This window comes from Rhinatrema bivittatum, chromosome 10 (genome assembly GCF_901001135.1).
Source record: "Rhinatrema bivittatum chromosome 10, aRhiBiv1.1, whole genome shotgun sequence".
Taxonomy (NCBI): domain Eukaryota; kingdom Metazoa; phylum Chordata; class Amphibia; order Gymnophiona; family Rhinatrematidae; genus Rhinatrema; species Rhinatrema bivittatum.
Window position 1 is genome coordinate 69215852 of NC_042624.1, and position 22158 is coordinate 69238009.

General features: G+C 44.2%; 1 protein-coding gene across 1 annotated transcript in view; it reads left to right on the forward strand.

Annotated features, from left to right (window-relative positions):
• The window catches only part of ASTN1 (astrotactin 1), a 587016-nt gene that overhangs the window by 401648 nt on the left and 163210 nt on the right, over positions 1-22158 (forward strand). The window contains exons 13-14 of the mRNA XM_029617649.1: positions 15252-15446; positions 16966-17093. Coding sequence (XP_029473509.1) covers positions 15252-15446; positions 16966-17093 — 323 coding nt within the window. The remainder of the gene's footprint in view (positions 1-15251; positions 15447-16965; positions 17094-22158) is intronic.

A 22158-nucleotide genomic window follows, 5' to 3' on the forward strand; every position in this document is an offset into this window, starting at 1 on the left:
CTTCTCCTTCAGCTCCCCCCTTTCGCCCCTAATCCCACCCCTGCTTGCTCTTATTCCCTGCCCCACCCGCTCCCCAAACTTGCTCTCTCCCCTTGCCCCAACCTCCCTTCCCCTAATACCCTCATTCACACTCTCCTCCACAATCCTCTCATTTCTTCACTCTGACTCTCTCATTCACCTCCCTCACTCCCACAATCCCCTCATCCCCTCCTTCGGTCCTTCCCCCAACAATGCCCTCACCCACCTCCTTCACTCCCAGCCCTCCCCCCCAGTGCTGCTGCGATGCTATTTCTCATCTACCTCCATGCTCCTAAAGAATAGGGCAGTGGCCTTGCAGGTCCTTGAGTCTCTTCCTGCTCTGCACCTGTTGGCACCATTCAGGTGTCAGCAGCCGAGGAGGAGAAAGAGGGACCGAGGCGCCGCAAGGCCAGGATCTTCCAATTTTAGGAGCATAGAGAGTGAGTGACTGGGATTAGGGATTGGGGCAGGAGTAGCAGCGGCAACAGCGGCCACTGCCGCCGTTGGAGAGAGGATAGCGCCTGGCCAATGAGTCTCACTTGTTCTGTTGCCACGGTCCTTGCATTCCCCACCCCACCTCCCTCCCCCCTGCATCCGATGCCTAAGCTAAATTAGGGTGAAAAGACATTTAATATCACATCTAATAGAAGCAGTCATTTTTCCTATATTTATAAAAGGCTATACAGATGTTTCTAAGCTTTCAGGATTACACCCACTCTCTTATCTGCCATTCATAGATAAGCTGATAGAGAGAGTGGTAGATCAGCTGTCCAGTTATTTAGGCCGATATCTTAGTGATGGGCCAGTCTGGGCCTAGAGAAGGTTATATCACAGAAACAGCCCCATGATGCATTTGAATAATCTCTAGAGAAACCTGGACACAGGACCAAATTGTGTCCTGGTTTCTCTAGATTAAACAGCAGCATTTGATACAGTAGTGCATGCAAGGAAGGTAGTATTGAAGGTATTGCTCTAACGTGGTTCAGATTTTACCTTCAAAAGAGAAGTTAACAGATTTGCTGGGATAACTGTTTATCATGAGCATGGTATTGGGTGTTCCGCAGGGTTCAATATTGTCCCCTGCATTGTTTAATTTTTATATAGCACATTTTACAAATATGATCCATTCTTTAGGCCTCTGCTACACTAATAGGGTAATTTTCAAAGGAAAATGTAAATGTAACATGCTATCATAGCAATTTTCAAAAGCCCATTTACTCACGCTAAGTGCACTTAATGCGGGTAAAACCTATTGACAATTCAATAGCATATATTGCACTTAATGCAGGTAAATGGGCCTTTGAAAATTGCTATGATAGTATGTTACATTTACATTTTCCATTACAAATGATCTCCTGAGTATGCAGATGACATTCAGATTTATTGTGCATTAGGAGAGCATTGTGAAGAATCAATAGAAAACTGTCACGTTCTGGCAGGCTGGAATCAGGGAGCATCCCCGCAGGAAAGATACAGGATTGCAGGACAAGACTGAGCTAGTCTTCTGCCTAATGAGCCCCCTCCCCCGCAGGTTGAGGGGTTCTGCTGGCCAATAGGACTTTCCTCCTGGTGAACATCATGGTGCTTCAGATACTGGTTGGAAGCTGGAGACAAGGTAATGGTAGGGAGCTGGATATAGGTACAGATTAGGAGCTGGGATTAGACACAAACTGGACTAGAGACAAGGCTGGAGTTGAGGGCAAGGCCTGGGGAAGCATATAAGGGATGACTGAGCAGGGCAAGACAAGGACAGGACTGAACAAGGATTGGACCAGATAAGGACAGGACTGAACAAGGACTGGAGCAGATAAACAGAACTACAGGCAACAGGAAACAAGAAAGCCCAATAGAGCACGAAACTGGGCAAAGTATCCCAAGTAGGGCTGGAGTCTGCAATACAGGAAAGGTGGGCCCAGAAGGCCACTGGGCAATGCAAGAGAGCCTAGAAGGCTGCAGAGCAAGACAAGGGAGCCAAGATGGGGCACAGAGCAAAGCAGAAAGTCAAGGTAGGCTATAGAGCAAGGCAGAAGGCCTGGGTAGACTACAAGGCAAGACAGGAAGCCTTAGTAGGCCACATGGCAAAGCAGAAGGCCTGTATAGGTCGCAAGGCAATGTTCAGTGAGACAAGGCTGGCCAGGTTAAGGAGCCAAGGTGACTCCATGAAGAGGCACTGAAGGACTGGGCAGGCTAGGTCAAGTAGGGCTGGGGCTGAGGAATCAGGTGATGAGGAATGAGGTAACTTGTGCAACTGGGAGCACTGCTTGCTGAGAACCCCTAGTGGAGGGAAGGCTGTGCAACAGGTGGTAACAAAAACCTAAATATTCCCCTTAAAGAGATTGAATGCTGATCATAAATACATTAAAATTAAATCATAATGAAATGGAAATGCTCTAGTGCAACCATGTATGCCACTGGCCTGTCTACAAATTTTTGTAGGATCACATATTATTCAGCTGAACACAAAAATTAGGATATTAGGGGTTTGACTAAATTCAACCTTAACTTTTCAGAAGTACATTAGCACAATTATTAAAACTTGCTTCTATCTTTTATGGAATATCTGGTATTATGTCCCTATCTAATGTAAGAAAACTTATGAAGTAGAGTCCAAGATTTAATAAAAGCTTGTATTTTCTACTGTAATTCATTGTTACTAGGATTACCAAAATGTCATTTATACAGGCTTCAGATAATTATAGCTGCCTGGCTGATTACAAGAACTAAACGCTGTGAACACACACAATCAGTCTTAAAATCTCTTCACTGGCTACTCATAGACCAGTGAATAAATTTCAAAATGTTATGTTAGTTTTTCCAAATTATACGTAATAGGCAAAATATTTATTTTGGTTTGTTCATTTATTTTGTAGTCACCTACTTTTGTTTGGTTCATAATAAATGGAAAAAAAATGTGTATTAGTACCATTTGTTTTCCAATGAAGTCAATGGGAGAAGCAATCCTTAGATCCATTGACTTCAATATGAAAAATCAATGGATCAGGGTTGAAGCACAGCCTAGGGAGCCTGGCTGTTAGGCCATGGTAGTGATATTGCCCTGTATAGGTCCTGGTGATACCTCATTTGAAATACTGTATACAATTCTGAGACTGCATCCTCAAAAGTATATAAACTGGGTGGAGTTGGTACAGAGGATGGTTACTAAAATGATCAGCTGTCTTTGTTCCTAAGGATATGGCATAGACTCCAAGATCTAAACATGTACACCCTAGGGGAAAGGTGAGACAGAGAAATTTAAATATCTCTAAGTTTTCCATGTACAGGAGGTTAGCCTTTCTCAATAGAAATGAGACTCGTTAACAAGAAGTCAGGGGATCGGGGTAAAAGGGGTAGATTCAGGAAATATTTCTGTACAGACGTGGTAGTGGATACATAGAATAGCCTCCCAATGGAGGGGACCTCTGAGGGAGTAATGGAAATTGTAAGGGCCAGGCCTGATGCTGGGTCCCATAGCCAAGACCTAGATCTAGGCCTTACATCATCCTCTTTTGTCCTTTTCAAATAATGGCATCCACTGGAAGGACAAACCTCAGTGATGTTACTGTGGTGCCATCCTCCCAAGAAGACAGGGCCCTATTGATGCACAACTGTACATTTCCATGGCCTTACATCAATATGACACCATCTGCTCTGGAGAAAGGCACCACAATGATGTCACTGAGGTGTATCCTTATAGGAAACAGTGTCATTTGAAGAGGACGACAGAAGGAGGAGGATGATATGAGGCCTGGTGATAGGCCTACATATGGCCCTTTACAACAGGACCAGACCTTGCCCAGGCCTAACCTTGGGCCTGAGTCTTGGCCTTGGTGACAGGATCCAGCTTTGACCACAGTTGATCCTGGGCATAAGCCTTTGTCAAGGCTTCAGTGATGGGGCCCAGTTTGGGCTAGGCTAAGGCCCAAGTTTCAGTGATATTACTTGGCATCTCCCAGGTCACAGGCCCAGAATTCAGCAATTGGACTCAGCTTGGAGTCAAGGACCAGGCCTCACATTGTCCTCTTCCATCTGACGTATTTTTCAAATGACACAATTCAATCTAAGGATGTGCTTTATTAATATCAATGTGGTGCCATCCTTCCGAGCATAAGGCAACATATTAATGTAGATACTTTTGGTTACAGTGTGACCTATTTGCTAATAGGGCGACTATTTCCCAAAACCAAAATTCCTGAATTTTAGATTTTGGAAAAAAAATTTGTTTGATACGAAATGAAAACTGGCTTATACGTCAAGTTTTTTTTGTTTTCGCTTCAAATGATTGCACATTCCTAATTCATGAGCCCTCTCCACAATACCTGTTAAATTCTTTACATCTCTATCAATCATAACTAGCCATGTGCTCTTTGCAGCAAATGATGTTACAGCTCCTTTTGTTCAAATTAGTAGAAACCAAATATAGGGTTTTCTCCTGTGTTGATCTTTACTTTGGAACACTTTGCCTTTATCCATTAGATTCATTGATAATTTTCTAACCTTTAGAAAGGTGCAAAGCTTGGCTTTTTGTTAAAAGTTTTGAATGATTACATACATACTTTGGAGCAGAAGTATTCTCGTATTTTATATTTATTAATCTGTTTGCTATTTAAAATTATTTATTGTGTGATTGGTACAATTTGGATTAGTTTACTTATATACTTAGTGATTTTTCTATTGGACTCAGTATTCAGAAGAAAACAGCTGGGTAAGTTAGCCAGATAAAACTTATCTGGCTAACTTACATGGAATATTCAGCAGCTTGGCAATGCTGCTGAATATCCACATATTTTGAGTTACTTATCCAGTTAAGTTAATTGAATACATTAGATCTGCCATAGAGCAGTTCTAACTTAGGTAATTATAACTTAGCTGGCTAACGTATTCAATTAACATAACTGGATAAATATAAATATTGATACTTATTCAGCTAAGTTAGACAGATAGAGCTACCCCTATGAGCCCACTGTTCACTCACTGGATATCCAGCTAACTCCTTAGCAGGATAAGTGACTTATCCAGGTAAGTGATGGCTGCTAAACTTATCTGGCTAACTTTGAAGGTATATTTAGCCGGATAAGTGCTCAGATCTTCATTTAGCTTGATAGCCACATTGTATTTATGATTTTGTTGTAGACTGCTTTGTAGCATAATGAGAGAAGCAGTTAACAAATTTTGAAATAAATAAAAACATCTCTCAAGATGGAAATTAGAAATGTATTTTCCTCCCCCTAACCATCTACCTAAATTCCTGTAACTGTAATATTCCCTTGTCACTGTGATCCTAACCCCATGACGTACATTTATCTGCCATTGCCTTTACTTTCTCCTACAGTGCCCCTCGGGACTCAGCCCTATGAAGGATGGCGCCGGCTGCTATGATCGACACATTGGTGTTGACTGCTCAGATGGTTTCAATGGTGGCTGTGAGCAATTGTGCCTCCAGAAAATGGTGCCTCTGGTGGAAGAATCCTCCCTTTATAATATCCTTATGTTTTGTGGGTGAGTAGCATGTGCATCACCTTCTCATCCAAAAGTCAAGAAAGAAGTAGCAGTGTTTTGGAGTGCAAGTAACTCAAGAGGCCTACCTAGTTTTTTCACACTCTTTCTTTGGTAATAATAGTTGCTGTAAATAAAAAAAAAATTGAGATCTGTGTGGCTGCTCTGTGACTTTTAGTTCAGATCTTTGCAAAATATGGATTAAAGGCACTTTGGAGCCGCAGGTACTAAGCATTTTTCGCAAAGATACAAAATGGAAAGACCTTTTAGTATGCCAGGCCCTTTATGCATCCTGTTACCTTGCAATGAAAGAAGAATGTATGGCTGCGAATGATGTTGTTAGTCATTGTCTAATGTCTACCAAATTTCTGACATCATCAGCTTTCCTGGGGTGGGGAAAGGCAAGAAACTAAAGTGCCATAGACATTCATTTGCATCCACCAGGAATTATTACCACAATTAGACCCACATACACCCACAATCTTTCTGGAAAAAATACCTGCACAGTTTGAAATTTGCCCTCTTACTTGTATATTTTCCCTGTTTGTGTCTTTTCTTTCTCTATAAATTATACATATACATATAGATAGATACATTATAGATACATATAGGGACGGATTTTCAAAGGGTTATGCGCGCCGGGCCTAAAGCCCCGGGACGCGTGTAAGTCCCGGGGCTTTACTAAAGGGGCGGGAAGGGGGCAAGACGTGGGCGAGGCGGTCTAGGGGCGGGGGAGGTCAGAAGCTCCAGGCACAGTTGCCATTTGCCGCTGTGCAGGGGATCGTGCGCCCCCAGGGCTGATGTAAGTTTTGAAACAAGAAAAAAAAAAAGAAAATGGTAGGGGGGGAAAGGGCGGGGGAGGTAGGGGAAGGGAAGGTGGGGTGGGGGGTAGGGAACGGGGGACTGCAGCGCGGCTCGGCGCGTGCAAGTTATAAAATCGGGCGTACATGTGTGCGCGCTGGGTAGCGCGAGCACATGTACGCCCGCACGCACCTTTTAAAATCTACCCCATATTTTATATGCACTCACAATTTTTTAAAGCATATATTTATTTTTGTGCTGATTGTAAATCACTGCAGGCACCTATATAGTAGGGTTTTGCCAAATACAAGCATGTAAATAAATAAATAAATAAATATGTCTTCCTTAAATTGGTTGCAGCTTATTTGCTCCACTGTTATGGAGCTGCACCAGTACCAACAGCAATGATGGATATATTTTCAAAGGAAAAGCTGCCTAACAGGCCAATGCAATAAGGTACGCTTGGCAGAGAAACAGTTAAACTCTCAGAGGTTAATATTCAGTGCTATTTAGCCACATTTATCCGGCTGGCGGTAGAGATTTATCTGGGTAAGTGGTGGGCGGGAAACTTACAAGGTATATTCAGCAGCATAGCTGTGCTGCTGAATATACCTTGTAAGTTAGCTGGTTAAGCCTTATCCTGTTAACTAACTTAAATGTTTACCTTTGACTATCTACCCATTGGCTGTGCGCACATTTTTTGTGCCAAACTTTACTGCCGACGCAGCAAGAAGTTTTGCACACACAAAATGTGCGTACAACAATTTCCGTTTGAAGCTGGCGCCCTCACATGGAAATTCCATGCTAATTATGGTGTTAGCTATTACCTCCCAATGCAGAGAAGTGTGCTGGCTTACCTTGTGTTTTTGTAGCACTGGAAATTTTATTTCTAGGCTGAGGTGGAGTAACGTTTCTAGGGCTAATGTTAGTTAATGGGCAGAAGCTGGAGTTCTGTTGCTGGGACCTGTACTCTGTATTTTATGAGCAGAAAACTTGCTTTGTGCATAAAAAACATGTTTTCCATATATAAAATATGATTTATTTACAAATAATGCTTTCTGTGCAGAAAGCATTCTTTTTTGCATAAATCATACTTTATATGCAGAAAATATGATTTGTGCACTTAAACCATGCTTTATGTGCATAAAATATGAGTTATGTGTATAAATCATGTTTTGCTGTGTGCTAAGCCTTTTCTTTGGACATATTTTCCATTTTGTGCACCACTTCATATCCTTGAGCGGTAGCAGCAAGGGATTTATCTACTGTTTGGTATCTTGCCAGTACTTGTGACCTCAATAGGCCACTGTTGGAAACAGGATAGTGGGCTTGATGGACTCTTGATCTGACCTAGAATGTCAATTCTTATGTTCTTGTGAGATACTGGTGACTAGGATGTGTGAACAGGTGCATCAGAAACGGAGGCGCAGTGAAGATATAGCGTAGTAAAGAGTGGCCATCCCAGAGAGTAGTGTGAGTATGAACAATACCCTGTCAGCTATCAATTCCTCTCTCACCTCAGTTCGCTACAGCCATGTTGCCCTCACAGAACATTCTCTCTTAATGCAGGCCATAGCTAGAGCAGCTCGCAGGAGAGACCCTTTCTCCACCCTGACCAAGGAAATCTCAGTAGAAATTTCTTTGAGATGCTATTTGATAGATCCCATCAAGGACATAGGCACAGATCTGCTGGCATATTGGGCACACAAGTCCACAGTTTGGCCAAGATGACTCAGCATTATCTTTCCTCTCTGCCAACCAGCGTAACAGAAGTTATCTGGCTAAATGAAGATTTGGGCACTTATATAGCTAAATTCTACTTGGCTAGAATTTAGCTGGCTAAATTAGGGGCATTCCAGGGTAATAAGTGGGAGAAATTGAGTTAGCTAGCTAATAGGGTCATTTATCAAAATGCGTTAGGGCCCTAACTCCCTCAATAACGCTGTAACGCATGCGATAAATATTACATTGCAAAATGTGTATGCAATATTAAAATTAGTATTCGAGTGGGAGGAGTAATTGGAAATGAGTGTCTGTTAACGTGGCGTGTGATAAAGTAATGCACACTATTGCAGGATTTAACGCTGAAATAACTACACCTTTTTTCTGTGCGTTATATCTGCATTACCGGCCGAAACTGTATTTATTAGGGATGTGAATCGTAGGGATGTGAATCGTTTTTTGACGATTTAAAATATCGTCCGATATATTTTAAATCGTCAAAAATCGTTAGAGCCACGATACAATAACAATTCCCCCGATTTATCGTCAAAAAATCGTAAATCGGGGGAAGGGGGAGGGCGGGAAAACCGGCACACTAAAACAACCCTAAAACCCACCCGACCCTTTAAAATAAATCCCCCACCCACCCGAACCCCCCCAAAATGCCTTAAATTACCTGGGGTCCCGGGGTGATCTTTTACTCTCGGACCTCCTGTGCGTTGTAGAAATGGCGCCGGCGCTACCTTTGCCCTGTCATATGACAGGGCAAAGGTAGCGCCGGCGCCATTTTGTTTTTTTGTCCCCCGACGGCAGGAGCGTAGGAGATCGCTCCCGGACCCCTGCTGGACCCCCAGGGACTTTTGGCCAGCTTGGGGGGGCCTCCTGACCCCCACAAGACTTGCCAAAAGTTCAGCGGGGGTCCGGGAATGACTTCCTGCACGCGAATCGATTTTCCGTACGGAAAAATGATTCGCGGCAGGAGATCGCTCCCGGACCCCCGCTGGACCCCCAGGGACTTTTGGCCTGCTTGGGGAGGCCTCCTGACCCCCCCAAGACTTGCCAAAAGTCCAGCGGGGGTCCGGAACGACCTCCTGCATTCGCAGGGTCGTATGACATAGTGAGGGCAAAGGTAGCGCTGGCGCCATTTTGAATATTGGCAATACGGCGCGAGTGCAGGAGGTCGCTCCCGGACTGCCATGTCGCAAAACTTCACCGGTGAAAGTGGTGCGTCAGAATTCCTAACCTAGTAAGGGCATATCCGCTGAGGATATGGTGCCGACGGGCTCTTGCCCTTACTATGTCACATGGTGTACCGACGTCATTGTTGTCTCCGTATAGCATAGTAAGGGCAAGGTCCGCCGGCGCCATTTTGGTTGCTGGCATCCGACGGCCCTACTGAATGCGATGTGTCCCGGACCGTTCCTGTGGTGCTGGCGGAGAAGCATGGACTTGTTTCAGGTATAGTGTGTGATCGGAGTGCAGTGCGTGGGTGGGTGGAAAAGGGTACTTTAATTTAAATTCAGAGGTGTGTGAAATGCGTGGCTTCCCAATGTAGCAGCCAGTAATCCGTGTGTTGGTGTTTTTGGGAGGGTGGGTGAAGTAAGTGACATTGGCAGGCGTGTGGGTGGAGGTGTGTGGTGTGATGAGTGTGGATTTCTGTGTGTTATGAGGGAGTGTGAATGAAAGACAATAACCCTGTGTGGGGGTGGGGTGTGGTGTGTGAGTGTGTGTGAAAGGTGTAAGAGGTTGTGCTTGCACTGACGGCCACCAGATGTCGCTGTTTTGTGTAAGCAATTTTTAAACTTGTATTACCTGTCACAGGTGTGACCTATATGTAATGTAAGTGTATAAGATCCTTCCCGTATGGGAAGTGAATGTTGTGTGCAAATTTGAACGCATTCGGTTAAGCGGTTGGCGAGATTAGTGACAACGTACAAACTATTTAACATTTTTATTTATATAGATTAGTGATGTTGATAACCCATACAAAGTTCATAACTCAAACAAAAGTTTATAAAATACTTACATTGAAAATACTTCCCAGCAGTTGAAGGCAGGAAAGCCAGAACCTAAAATCTCACAGGCTAATTGCAAAATGAGCATGCATGTGAGCAGAGATGTGCTGCAATTTTAAATTGTGCACACATTTGCACTAGTATATTTTAAAATACACCTCCCACAAGTGATTGCTTGAGAAAACATACTTCACATATCTTTCCTAGACTTTGCGAGGGACATTCCCTCTTTTTCCAGTTAGTCCATCAGTTTGCCCAGTCAATATCGAAGTCTTCAAGTTCCCTCTGATTCTTCATCCTGCATGCCCCCTATTTGATCTGGACCTCTCACCCCATCCTGTAAGCCCTAAAACTCAAGATCTATAGACTTGCTCCTCATCTGGAGCAGCAGTAAAGTTATGCGGATAACAAGCTAATGCATGCCACGTCTACGGTTTTAAAATATGGAGTTATGTCCATAACTGTTATCCCTGTCCCTTTTCTACCCTCTTATTTTTGACCACACATGGGTATATATGTGAGTACTTTGCACCTTTTTAAAATCTTCGTGACTTACATGCAGCCCACATACACAAGTATGTGGGCATTTTTGCGCAAGCAACACTTTTAAAATAGACCTCTCAGGGTATTCAAACAGGTTAAAATGATAAAACTACTACTTCAAAGGAATATTTACTAGCAAAAAGAAATCCAATGTAGTCTGTGTTTCGACTTTAGTCTGTATCAGGGAAATTTTTGGTCCAACAACAATTTCCTTGTAGCGTACAATGCTTACTCAGGTTAACTGGCTAAAAAATAAACAGTGGGAAGTTCAAAACTCTGCAGATACCAAGCTGAGGCATCAACAGGCGACTGTCATGCTCCACATCACAATCAGTGGTACACATCCTGAAATAGCATCATTAGTCAATCCACCCTGAAATACTCATAGAAACATAGAAATGACGGCAGAAGAAGACCAAACGGCCCATCAAGTCTGCCCAGCAAGCTACGCACTTTATCCATTTTTTTTCCCTTTTTCTCTCTCCCACCTGTTACTATTGGCTTCCAGTACCCTCCAGCCCTAATTCCCCTCCACCCAATTTAGAGAGCAGCTCTGTATCTGCATCCAAGTGAACGTCCAGCTCAATTAGGGGTAGCAACCGCTGTAACAAGCAGGCCACACCCTTGCCCCATACTCTTACCCACCCCTATTTTTATTTTTTTGTTTTGATTGATGGCAAAAATGTTTGTTCATAAAATAAGGAATAACCATTCAAACCTTACAAGTGGATGAAAAAACTAAAAGCATGTTATAAGTGTGGATAGATGCAGCTATTCATCTCATATTCTAATGCACTATTTCAAAGAACCATACAAAGTGGTATATATTAAGGGGGAAATTTTCAAAGCTACTTATGCACATTAAACCCACTTTTAAATGGCTTTTTGGGGGGATTGTGAAGAAAATAAGAAAAAGCATAAACATTTTCAAGTTAAGTGTAAAACATTGATAAGACAGGCTAAGAGGGAATTTGAAATGAAGTTATCCATAGAGGCAAAACCTCATAATAAAAACCTTTAAAAATATGTCCAAAGCAGGAAAACTGTGAGGAAGTCGGTTGGGACCATTAAATGACTGAGGGATTAAAGGGGCTCTTAGGGAAGAAAAGGCCATTGCAGAAAGACTAAATTAATTCTTTGCTTCTGTTGGGGAGATACTGGTTCCAGAGATGGTTTTCAAGGGTGATGTATTGATGAACTGAACCAAATCACTGTGAACCTAAAAGATGTAGTAGGCCAGATTGACAAACTAAAGAGTAGCAAATCACCTAGACCAGATGGTATGCACCCCAGGATTCTGAAGGAACTAAAAAATATTTCATATCTGTTAGTTAAAAATGTGTAACCTATCATTAAACTCGTACATTGTACCTGTAGACTGGAGGGTGGTCAATATAACCCCATTATTTAAAAAGGGCTCCAGGGGTGATCCGGGATACTATAGACCAGTGAGCCTGACTTCAGAGCTGGGAAAAATAATGGAAACTATTCTAAAGATCAAAATCACAGAGCATATAGAGAGACATGGTTTAATGGAACACAGTCAGCATGGATTTACCTAAGGGAAGTCTTGTCTCATAAATCTGCTTCATTTTTTTTGAAGAGGTTAATTAACGTGGATAAAGGTGAACTGATAGATGTAGGACATTTGGATTTTCAGACAGCATTTGAAAAAGTCCCTTATGAGAGGCTTCTAAGAAAACTAAAAAGTCATGGGATAGGAAGCGATGTCCTATTGTGGATTACAAACTGGTTAAAAGACAGGAAACAGAGAGTAAGATTAAATGGTCAATTTTCTCAGTGGAAAAGGATAAACAGTGGAGTGCCTCAGGGATCTGTACTTGGACCAGTGTTTTTCAATGTATTTATAAATGATTTGACGAGTGAGGTAATCAAAGTTGCAGATACAAAATTATTCAGAGTAGTTAAATCACAAGCGGATTGTGACAAATTGCAGGAGGACCTTGCGAGACTGGAAGTCTGGGCAGCCAAATGGAAGATGAAATGTAATATGGACAAGTGCAAGGTGATGCATATAGGGAAAAATAACCCATACTGTAGTTACACAATGTTAGATTCCATATTAGGAGCTAACACCCAGGAAAAAAGATCTAGGTTTCATTGAAAACGTTGGCTCAATGTGCTGCAGCAGTCAAAAAAACAAACAATGTTAGGAATTATTAGGAAGTGAATGGTGAATAAAATGGAAAATATCATAATGCCTCTGTTCGCTGCATGGTGAGACCGCACCTTGAGTACTGTGTACAATTCTGGTTGCTGAATCTATAAAAAGATATAGTTGCACTGGAGAAGGTACAGATAAGAGCAACCAAAATGATAAAGGGGATGGAACAGCTCCTATTTGAGGAAAGGTTAAAGTGGTTAGAGCTGTTCAGCTTGGAAAAAAGAAGGCTAAGGGGGGATATAATTCAGGTCTTTAAAATCTTGAGAGTTCTAGAATGGGTAAATGTGAACCGGTTATTCACTCTTTCAGCTAATAAAAGGATTAGGGGGCACTCCATGAAGTTAGCAAGTAGCACATTTAAGACTAATCGGAGAAAATTCTTTTTCACTCAACGCACAATAAAGCTCTGGAATTTGTTGCCAGAGGATGTGGTTAGTGCAGTTAGTGTAGCTGTGTTTAAAAAAGGTTTGGATAAGTTCTTGGAGGAGAAGTCCATTAACTGCTATTAATCAAGTTGATTTAGGGATTAACCATTTCTATTACTGACATCAGGAGCATAGGATTTACTTAGTGTTTGGGTACTTGCCAGGTACTTGTAGCCTGAATTGGCCACTGTTGGAAACAGGATGCTGGGCTTGATGGACCCAGTATGGCAATTTCTTAGGTTCTTATTCATATGCACACTAAAAAGAGATGTTCCGGAGGGGGAGGGTCGGAGATGGATATGGGAGCCTTTTTATGTGCACTGTTTTGATTTTCAGAAGTTCGCACATAAATCTACATGATCCTGAGTAGGTGTGAATGTGTGTGCATGTGTGTGTGTGTGTGTGTGTTGTCACGGTTTCCCCCTAAATCCTGGAATTTTCAAACCAGAATTATGTGTGCAAGTCTACTTTTTAAGTCTACTTTGAAAATTCAGGCTAAAGTCTGCATGTACCTTTCTACGCATAGGCTTCAGTCCTATGCAGGCTGCTCAAAATGACCCTCCCCAGGTTTAAAAAGTACTGTACATAGGTGTCAGTGTTTAACATCAACAGCCTATGGCTGGTTTCCATGTCATGTCAGAGGGACAAGCCCACAATAACATCATAAGCCTGCCTACCCCAAGCAGCCATCAGTGAGGTATAGTAATGTTCATTCATAAGCTTATTAAAAATCGCATAAATTATTTTAATGCAAATAAAATCACAGATGTCCACCCCAGGTTCAAACTTTCAAAGAATTATGTGAATGGTTTATTAAGGGCTTTCTCCCCTGGTATACATTTCCTCCCAATTTAATTTCCATCCATGTATTGCAGTGACAATCCTCAGCCAGGGGCTCCCTCTGCAGTCGTGTACCCTAAATTCTGCCACTAGGTGTTGCCATTGCGTGTGGAGGGCGGTGCTGAATATTATAGTCTAACTCTGCTTCATCTTTGCTCCAAATATCTTTTTTTCTGGCTGACCTGAACAGCATTTTTGCCTCTTCAAAAATACAGCAAACAGTTCCTGAAGATCCCCTGTAATGACAGACATTGTTCGTGGCTCAGGGCCGGCGCATCCGTTAGGCGAACTTCGGCGGTTGCCTAGGGCGCTGAGCCGTAGGGGGCGCTGAAGAGCAGCCACGTGTTGCCGCAAGCAGAGCCTATCCCGCTCACGGCAAACAGAAATAGAGACTGTGTGCTGTGCTGCCCAAAGGCAGGAGTTAATTTCAGCCGGCACCGGGAAAGTGTACAGAAAAGCAGAAAAAAACTGCTTTTCTGTACACCCTCTGACTTAATATCATAGCGATATTAAGTTGGAGGCCCCAAAAGTAAAAAAAAAAAAAAACCAAAAATAAAAAAAATTTAAATCGGCCCGCGGATTGGAAGACGGTCGCTCAATTTAGCCAGCGTCCGTTTTCCGAGCCCGTGGCTGTCAGCGGGTTCGAGAACCGACGCCGGTAAAATTGAGTGTCGGCTGTCAAACCCAATGACAGCCGCCGCTTCTGTCAAAAAGGAGATGCTAGCGACGTGCTAGTGTCCCTAGCACTTCCTTTTACCACAGGCCCTCATTTACATATTTTTCCTTACTGATTTGCGCGGGGCGCGCGTTGGGAGAGCGGGCACTCGTTGGCTCTCCCGCGGGTTTTTCTGTACCAGCCCAATAGTCAGCACCAAAACAGTGGGGGGGGCAGCGCAAGAGTCGCCTAGGGCTCCCAATACCCTTGCACAGGCCCTGGCGTGGCTGTTTTTTTGCCAAATGGAGACTCAAGTCTCCAGGGACCGATCGTCCCCCAGGTGCTGACTGACTGAGCAGCATAAAAGGGTTATCATGTAGCAAGCCCAATGCCAGACTAAAATGTCTGATGGTAGTGTGTTTTATGCAGTACATTTTTAAAATTGATTATTGTCTATCATTTTTCCTGATGCACAATTTGTAGGATTTAGAACCATGTGCGACTCAGACTGGTTCTGGTGATTCCTTCTATTTATCAAGGACTTTACATTGCAGCTGCATTGATGATTACAAGTTAGGGGCAGACGGGCATTCCTGCCAGCTTATCTCAGAATCCTGCCCTACGGGAAGCGACTGCGGAGACAGCAGAGACATCCCCATGAATCAGACACTCTTTGGAGAATTATTCTATGGGTACAACAACCAGACCAAGGAGATAGCAAACGGGCAAGTGCTTAAAGGCACATTCAGGTAAAACTCTGCCTTTATTCCCAATGTTAAATTAAATGTGGAGGGAGAGACTTGGATTAATCTCCCTTGATCCAGGATGGCTCCCGTTGTCTTACTGGTGGGTGGTTTGTTTTTTTTTATTTTGATCTCGTACTCGCAAATATTTCTGGTGATTTTTGGCATACAGCATACCCGGGTGGTCTCCCACCGCTGTGTTTGCCAAAGATTTGGATCATTCTTCATTCATAGTCAGTCAGGTTTTAGATGAATGGTAATGTGCTGTAACAATCCCATTAATTCCTTAACAGCTTTCATTTGCATACTGATGAGACACTGACCAATGTCCAAAGTGTCTTTGACAGTGCTTGGTGGCATCACAATGCTCCAGTTTCACTCTGCCAGGATGGTGATTCCCAGTGAATTAATCAATGATTTGTCCCTGATGATGCCATCAGCCTACTGTGCATATAGAGCACTTGCAGCATGTTAAATTTATAGAGAACTGAATTATTTATGCTTTTTTTACCTTCAGAGGAAAAATATATTTTATAAAGGTGCCCCATGTGAGGCTCTACCCAGCCAATTTTCTAATTAGTTTGGCCACATGTCCTTTTGGCTCTATAGTTCCACAACATTTTGTATGTGAGGTTTTATCTGCAATCATCGTCAGCACTTTACTATGTAAAGTTCAAATAATCAGCAATTTCCAAGTGATGAACAAAGAGCAGTAATTGTAATTGCAAGGTGTAACAAACAGAGCAAGACAGATTTGGTAATTAAAACACCTAATTATATTCACCTGGAATGGAAACTGATTACTGTAACAGAACGGACTATCCAAAACAACAACAAAAGAAAGTGGTAATTGACACCTACCGTAAGTGCCTAGAACCATGATCGTACGAGGCAGGCTAGCTCTTTATACCAGTCAGGCTGCTGCCACAGTCAATTATACAATGCTGCTAAAAACAAAAAGCACTGAATTAGGATTACGAGTTAGAAGCTTCAGGATGTTACCCCCTAAGGAGGTATATGCGCGTCACTACTGTACTAAAATAGCCCTGGGCTGAGTGCGTGTAAAAATATGTTCACCACCCGGTTACATGCGGAGCCGGGGCAGAGATGGCACCTACACGCTCATTACCATTTTTTTTATATTTTAAAAAAAGTACGCACACAAGTGTACATGCAGAAAGTTAGCCCTCTGAAGAGGAAGGGTGACTTTATGCAAGTGGAAGTGAATTTTATGCAAGTTTGCTTTGCAAATCCAGGATAAAATCTGCATGCACCATGCACAGGCAGGCTTTACTGCTATACGGGCTGTTTGAATTTTACCCTCCAAAAGCCTAGAAAAGAAAAAAAAAAAAAAAGGAATGCTCCCTAGAGGTCTGGAACTTTGAAATAAGGGTCTAGAACTTCAATTAGATTTTAGGAAGTGGGTTTGTCTTTTCTGTTAGTTTGCCCCCTGTAGCTGTTACTGCTTCTGATAGCCCAGAGTTCCTATCTAACTACTTGTAAAACTGTGAGGCTTTTCTTTCAGGCAGAACAACTTCGCCCGAGGTTTGGAACAGCAGCTGCCGGATGGCATGTTGGTGGCGACCGTTCCCCTGGAAAACCAGTGCCAGGAAGAGATCTCAGAGCCAGTGCCAGACCCCGACTTCCTCACAGGTTCATAATTCAGACTTTGCATTACAAAGAAAAGACAATACTGGGCAGAATTTGAAGAATTTGTGAACGGTAACAAAGCTTTGCAGAATCCCCAAGACTCAATGAATAATAGCATGGGGTAGTTGGCAGGAGGAGGAGGAGGCGACCTGTAAGTTTCTGGTTCATTGGCAAGTCTATGCAGGGCTTCCAGGAAAGAACAATCCATGAATCTGCTGCAGGTTTAGGAATGGAAGGATTTGTCTTGTGAACCCAGAACAGGAAATATTCCAAATCAGTAGCTGGGAGCATCGTTAGGTTGCATTTCCAGATGACTCCAGGAAATCAGAGACAGGATAAACCAATCCTGTTTTCTGCCTTATTTCGCTGATGGACATTTCAGGTTCCCACAATGAATATGCATGAGATGAATGTGCAGATGCTGGGCTTCCAATGTATGCAAATGTATCTCATGCAAATTTATTGTGGATATTCTGAAAACTGGACTGACTGTGGGCACCAGTTTGGAAACCATTGCTCTTAACAAAAGGTTGCAAATTCATAGATAAATTTGGGTAAAATCAAGGCAATCTGGAGCAGATATTCAAAAGACAGGTTAGGGAAATTAGCTGGATAAACATATCTGGCTAGGTTATCCAGGATATTCAGCAGCATGACTATGCCACTGAATATACCCAGATAACTTTTAGTAAGCCAAGCAACTTTATCCTGGTAACTTTAGATCTGCTTGATAGCAGGTCTAACTTATATGGCTAACTTGCACTTGGATTCATCAAGATGTGTTTTTTGTGTGTGTGAGGGGGGATGAGGCCATGATAGTGAGCACCTCCCCTGAAAAATTATTGCAGCTATGTTGTCACATTGATTTGTCTCGGGGCAAAACAACGTGGCATCATCCCTTTTCGTGCATTGTAGGTTCCCAAAGCACAGGATTACCATTGCCTTAAAAGGCCGACCCATGTAAAAAAAAATATATTGTGCCCACAGTTTTACAAATTGTGTGGGGTCAAATCTGACTTCCATCCTCAGCTCGAGGCTGCCACTTGAGTTGGCCCCAACATTCAAACCCGAAAAATATAAATACAAGTTTGCATGATGACAGAGCCCACCCCTTCCCCCTTCCCACCCCTTCCCCCCAGCAAGCAAGCAATAGGCAAAACATTACAGGCATAAGGCTTATGCCCCCACACACACACACACACTTTTCATACAAAACAGGGATGGCAGTTCCCTCTGTCAATCCCCCAATTAAAAAAAACAAACAAACACCTCATTGGTGTATAGCGGTGCCTCCCTCCCCAGACCCTCCAAGACCTAATAATCGTTGGGTTCAAGTGGGAACACTCCAGGGCCTTTCCCACCCCCTCCCGCATCCCATTACCTAAAAAATAAGAGACCTTGCACTCGGAAAGGTCTGGGGCCTGGCCAGTACCATTTTCCAAAATGGCACCAACCTGATCTTGCCCCAGTCACCCCTCCCCCATTATCCCCACATCCTTTTTGCTTTCACAGAGGCTTCTGGACTTTCCAGTGAAGAAAGGGGCAGGAGAGATCTCAAGCTGCTCCTGCACTGCTAGTTCTGGCCGCCTTGAGACCAATGCCATTTTTTTGTTTGGGAGTTGGCATGTCAGGAGCGACTGGAGATCATTCCTGCCCCTTTCTTCCTCGGAGGGTCTGGAGACCACTGTGGAAGGAGTAAGGGAGGCTGTGTGTGTGTGTGTGTGTGTTTGTGTGTGTGGGGGGCCACTTACTTTTCCTACTCTTGCCAAATAGTGTGCATCATTAGCTAACAGTGTGCACTATGTCATATTAAAAATATGCACACATTTTCAGATGTTTTTGGATGAGTTGATGATTCAGTTCAGTTGTAATGATCTGATCTGAAAACTGACTCATTTGTCATGGTTTACCCATTTTATCCAAAGTCCCTAGTGTAAAAATTATGTAAGAACCTGTGACTCTCATAAGCATGGTCAGTTCTTGGACATGAATCTTTTTCAATCTGATTGGCTGAAACACAACATATTACTTATTTCAGTGTTGTACTTTTTCAATTGTAAGGGCCGTTCAAATAAACAGAATGTTCATCATGTTATTTTTATATTAAACAATTGTTTAATTCAATTGTTCAGTCCGAGGTTTATAATAGTAATAATGACTTCCAGGGCAGTGATGTGCTGGAGGGTGCTTTCAAGTATTCCTTTATTAAATGATTTTATGATATCAAAGATCATCTCATCACAAAAAGCAAATGTAACATGGGGCTGCTGCTATCAGTCCCACCCACACTTGACGACGACCCTGTAACCTCTCCCGGAACACCGCCATGCCTCTTTCCAGCCAGGCCTCAAAGGCACGCACGTGAGAGTTCCTGAGTCTTAAATGCTCCGCCGCGCCTTTGAATGACATCACCAGTCTTGGCTTATTTTAAGCCTAATCTTGCAACCAGCAGACACCTCAGCAACAGGTTCCCTGCTGTGCTTTCTGCCTGCAGTACTGGTTGCTTCTATTTCTGCTCCATGTCTTGCCTGTCCCAGTCCTTGTCTTGCCTGTCCATATCTTGTCTGTTTCAGTACTTGTTCTGCCTGTCCTTTGGCTTCTCCTTCTTGCCTCTGCCTCTCAGCATGTATTCTGATTAAGTAACCCCTGCCTGGATTCTGACTTTGCTTGATTGCCACCTGCCTTGACCCCTGCTTGGATTCAGAATCTGCCTCATTTGTGGCCTGCCCTGCCCTTACCTCAGCTGTGCCCTGACCTTGCTTGACCACCCTCTTGCTGGTTCCTCACCTAAGTCCTGCTGGGTTCTGAAACCAAGAGCTCAACCTGTGGTAGAAAAGGCTGGTAAATGTGAAGTCTAGTTCCAGTCCTAGCTTGAGTGTGTCTGCCTGCTGTCGGCATGGGCCTAGCTGGTTCACCTGTCGGGCTGCACCAATCATACCACAGCCAAAGAACTTCCATTCCATGTCAGCAAAGCTCGTTAGAATACCTTGATAAGGAATTGATAGCACAGGAGTGCTATAGTGTCGGGTGTTCCCATCTGTTAATGTCAGCGGTGACTAAACTCTTCTCTTAATAACATAGCAAATGCAGTGGCGTATTAAGGGGGGGCAGGGGGCAATCTGTCCCAGGTGACAACAGGGGGAGAAGTGCCATTGTTGCCAGCATATAGAAAGATCTTGCAGCGATGCAGAGAAGTGACTTGCTAGCAGGATTCCCACTCTTCGCCAGCAAAAGCGAGATTCTGCAGAAGAAGAGGCCATGTGGTGCCGCTGGTGTTTCCCCAGAACTAGCGGCAGAAGATAAGGCCCTGCGGTGCTGCCGGTGGCCAAAGAAGAGGTCCAAAATGCGTGTGAGAGAATGAGACAGGCCCTGTGAGAGTGAGTACAGTGAATGAGAGGATGTGTGTCTGTATGAGAAGAGGTGTGTATGAGGGGGTGCCTGTGAATGTGTGTGCATGAGAGGGTGAGAATATATAAGAAAATGCACGTGTGCCTGTGTGTGTATATATATATATATGAGAGGGTGCCTGTGCGTGTGCGGAGGTGGGAGTGAGAGACAGAGCAAGCGTGCGTGAGAGATAGAAAGGAAGCGTGTGTATGTGTGTGAAAGAGAGAGATGGAGGAAACGTGTGTGTCTGTCTTACACACACACACACACAATCAAGCTCCTTCTACCTCTCGCCAAGCGCATGTGTGTGTAAGACAGAGAGGGAGCATATTTTATTTGTGTCTGTGTGTGTGTATGTGTACCCTTAGTCCAGGACAATCTCACGGTGACAGGTATGGAGAGTAGGGAATTTTTAAAATAATTATTTGTTTTAATTACTGGGTTTCTTAGCATACCGACAGATGGATCCAAAACTAGTAGGTGTTATGAACCCTCCTGTAGCGGGGCTACGGGAGGTTTCTTACCTCTTCCTGGAGGCTGCTCCAAGCCAGGGCCTCGCCTGCGAACTGTCCAGGATTTGCTCCAGGGCCTGGGAGGCCTCTATGTCCGTGGGGCCTGCCTGAGGCTGCTTGTGCTTGCATGGACTTCCTGGTTTGAGCCACGCCCTTCCCTAGGGGCCGGCCCACAGCACTTCTCCGTAGTTATAGGGCCAGCTAGGCGTGGGCCTGCCTAACTCCTCCCAGGGAGTCGCCGGTCTGCAGCCCTATAAAAGGACTTCAACTTCATTCTGTCTTTGCCTGGCATCAGCGTGAGTTCTCTCTGCCAGAGCCTTGTAAGGCTTTCTGTTCTTCGTGGAGCGCCTCGTCTTGTCTGCCTGTGTACCACGTCTCCGTGTCTTGATGTCTTGCCTGAGGTCCCTGACCATGTCCTGATGTTCTGCCATGTTCTTCCATATCCCGATGTGTCCGCCTGCCAGGATGTTCTTCCCTGCGTCTTCGTCTGGTACTCTCGAGCCTTCCGTACTGCCAGCCGTGGATCTCCCAGTGACGCGGCTTCATCTTGGAGATGCCGGCAGTGGACTCCGGTCCCTGCACTCCTGAACCTCTGTTCCCGCCAGCCATGGGGGAAGCTTTGGGTGACACCGGCTTCGTCATTGGAGTTCCTCTTTGCCTGGACCTGCCCCGCGGTTGTCCCGCTCTCCGCGTGGTCCGTGACCAGCCTCCAAGGGCTGTGTAGGGCGTGCTGTGGGACAGGGTGGTCTGCGACCATCCCATTGGATCCGCCCATGAAGGTGGGCTGTGTAGGGCGCCCTGAGAGACAGTGCCAATGTCCTCCTGCCTTGTGTCTTGCCCGGTTTGGATGTCAAGTTCCTCGCCATGCCCGTGATGCCATCTGCATCAGCCCAAGTGTCTTTGTCAGTGATGCCGTCTGCCCTCAACCTCAGGCCAGGCCTGCTGCTCCAATACCGATCAAGCGGCAGGTCCGAAAGGGCTTGGAATAGTCGGAGGACCGTTCCCCTACCAACATCTCATGTTGTTGGCTCTGGGAGCTTGCAGGCCTGGCAGAGGGTAAGACCGCATTCAGCCATGCGGGAGCATGCTGTCAACCCTCGGCCTGGCCCTGAAGGTCTGGGCCCAGGCTGAGGCCCAAGGGCCCACTAAACACCCCCATTCTCAACAGT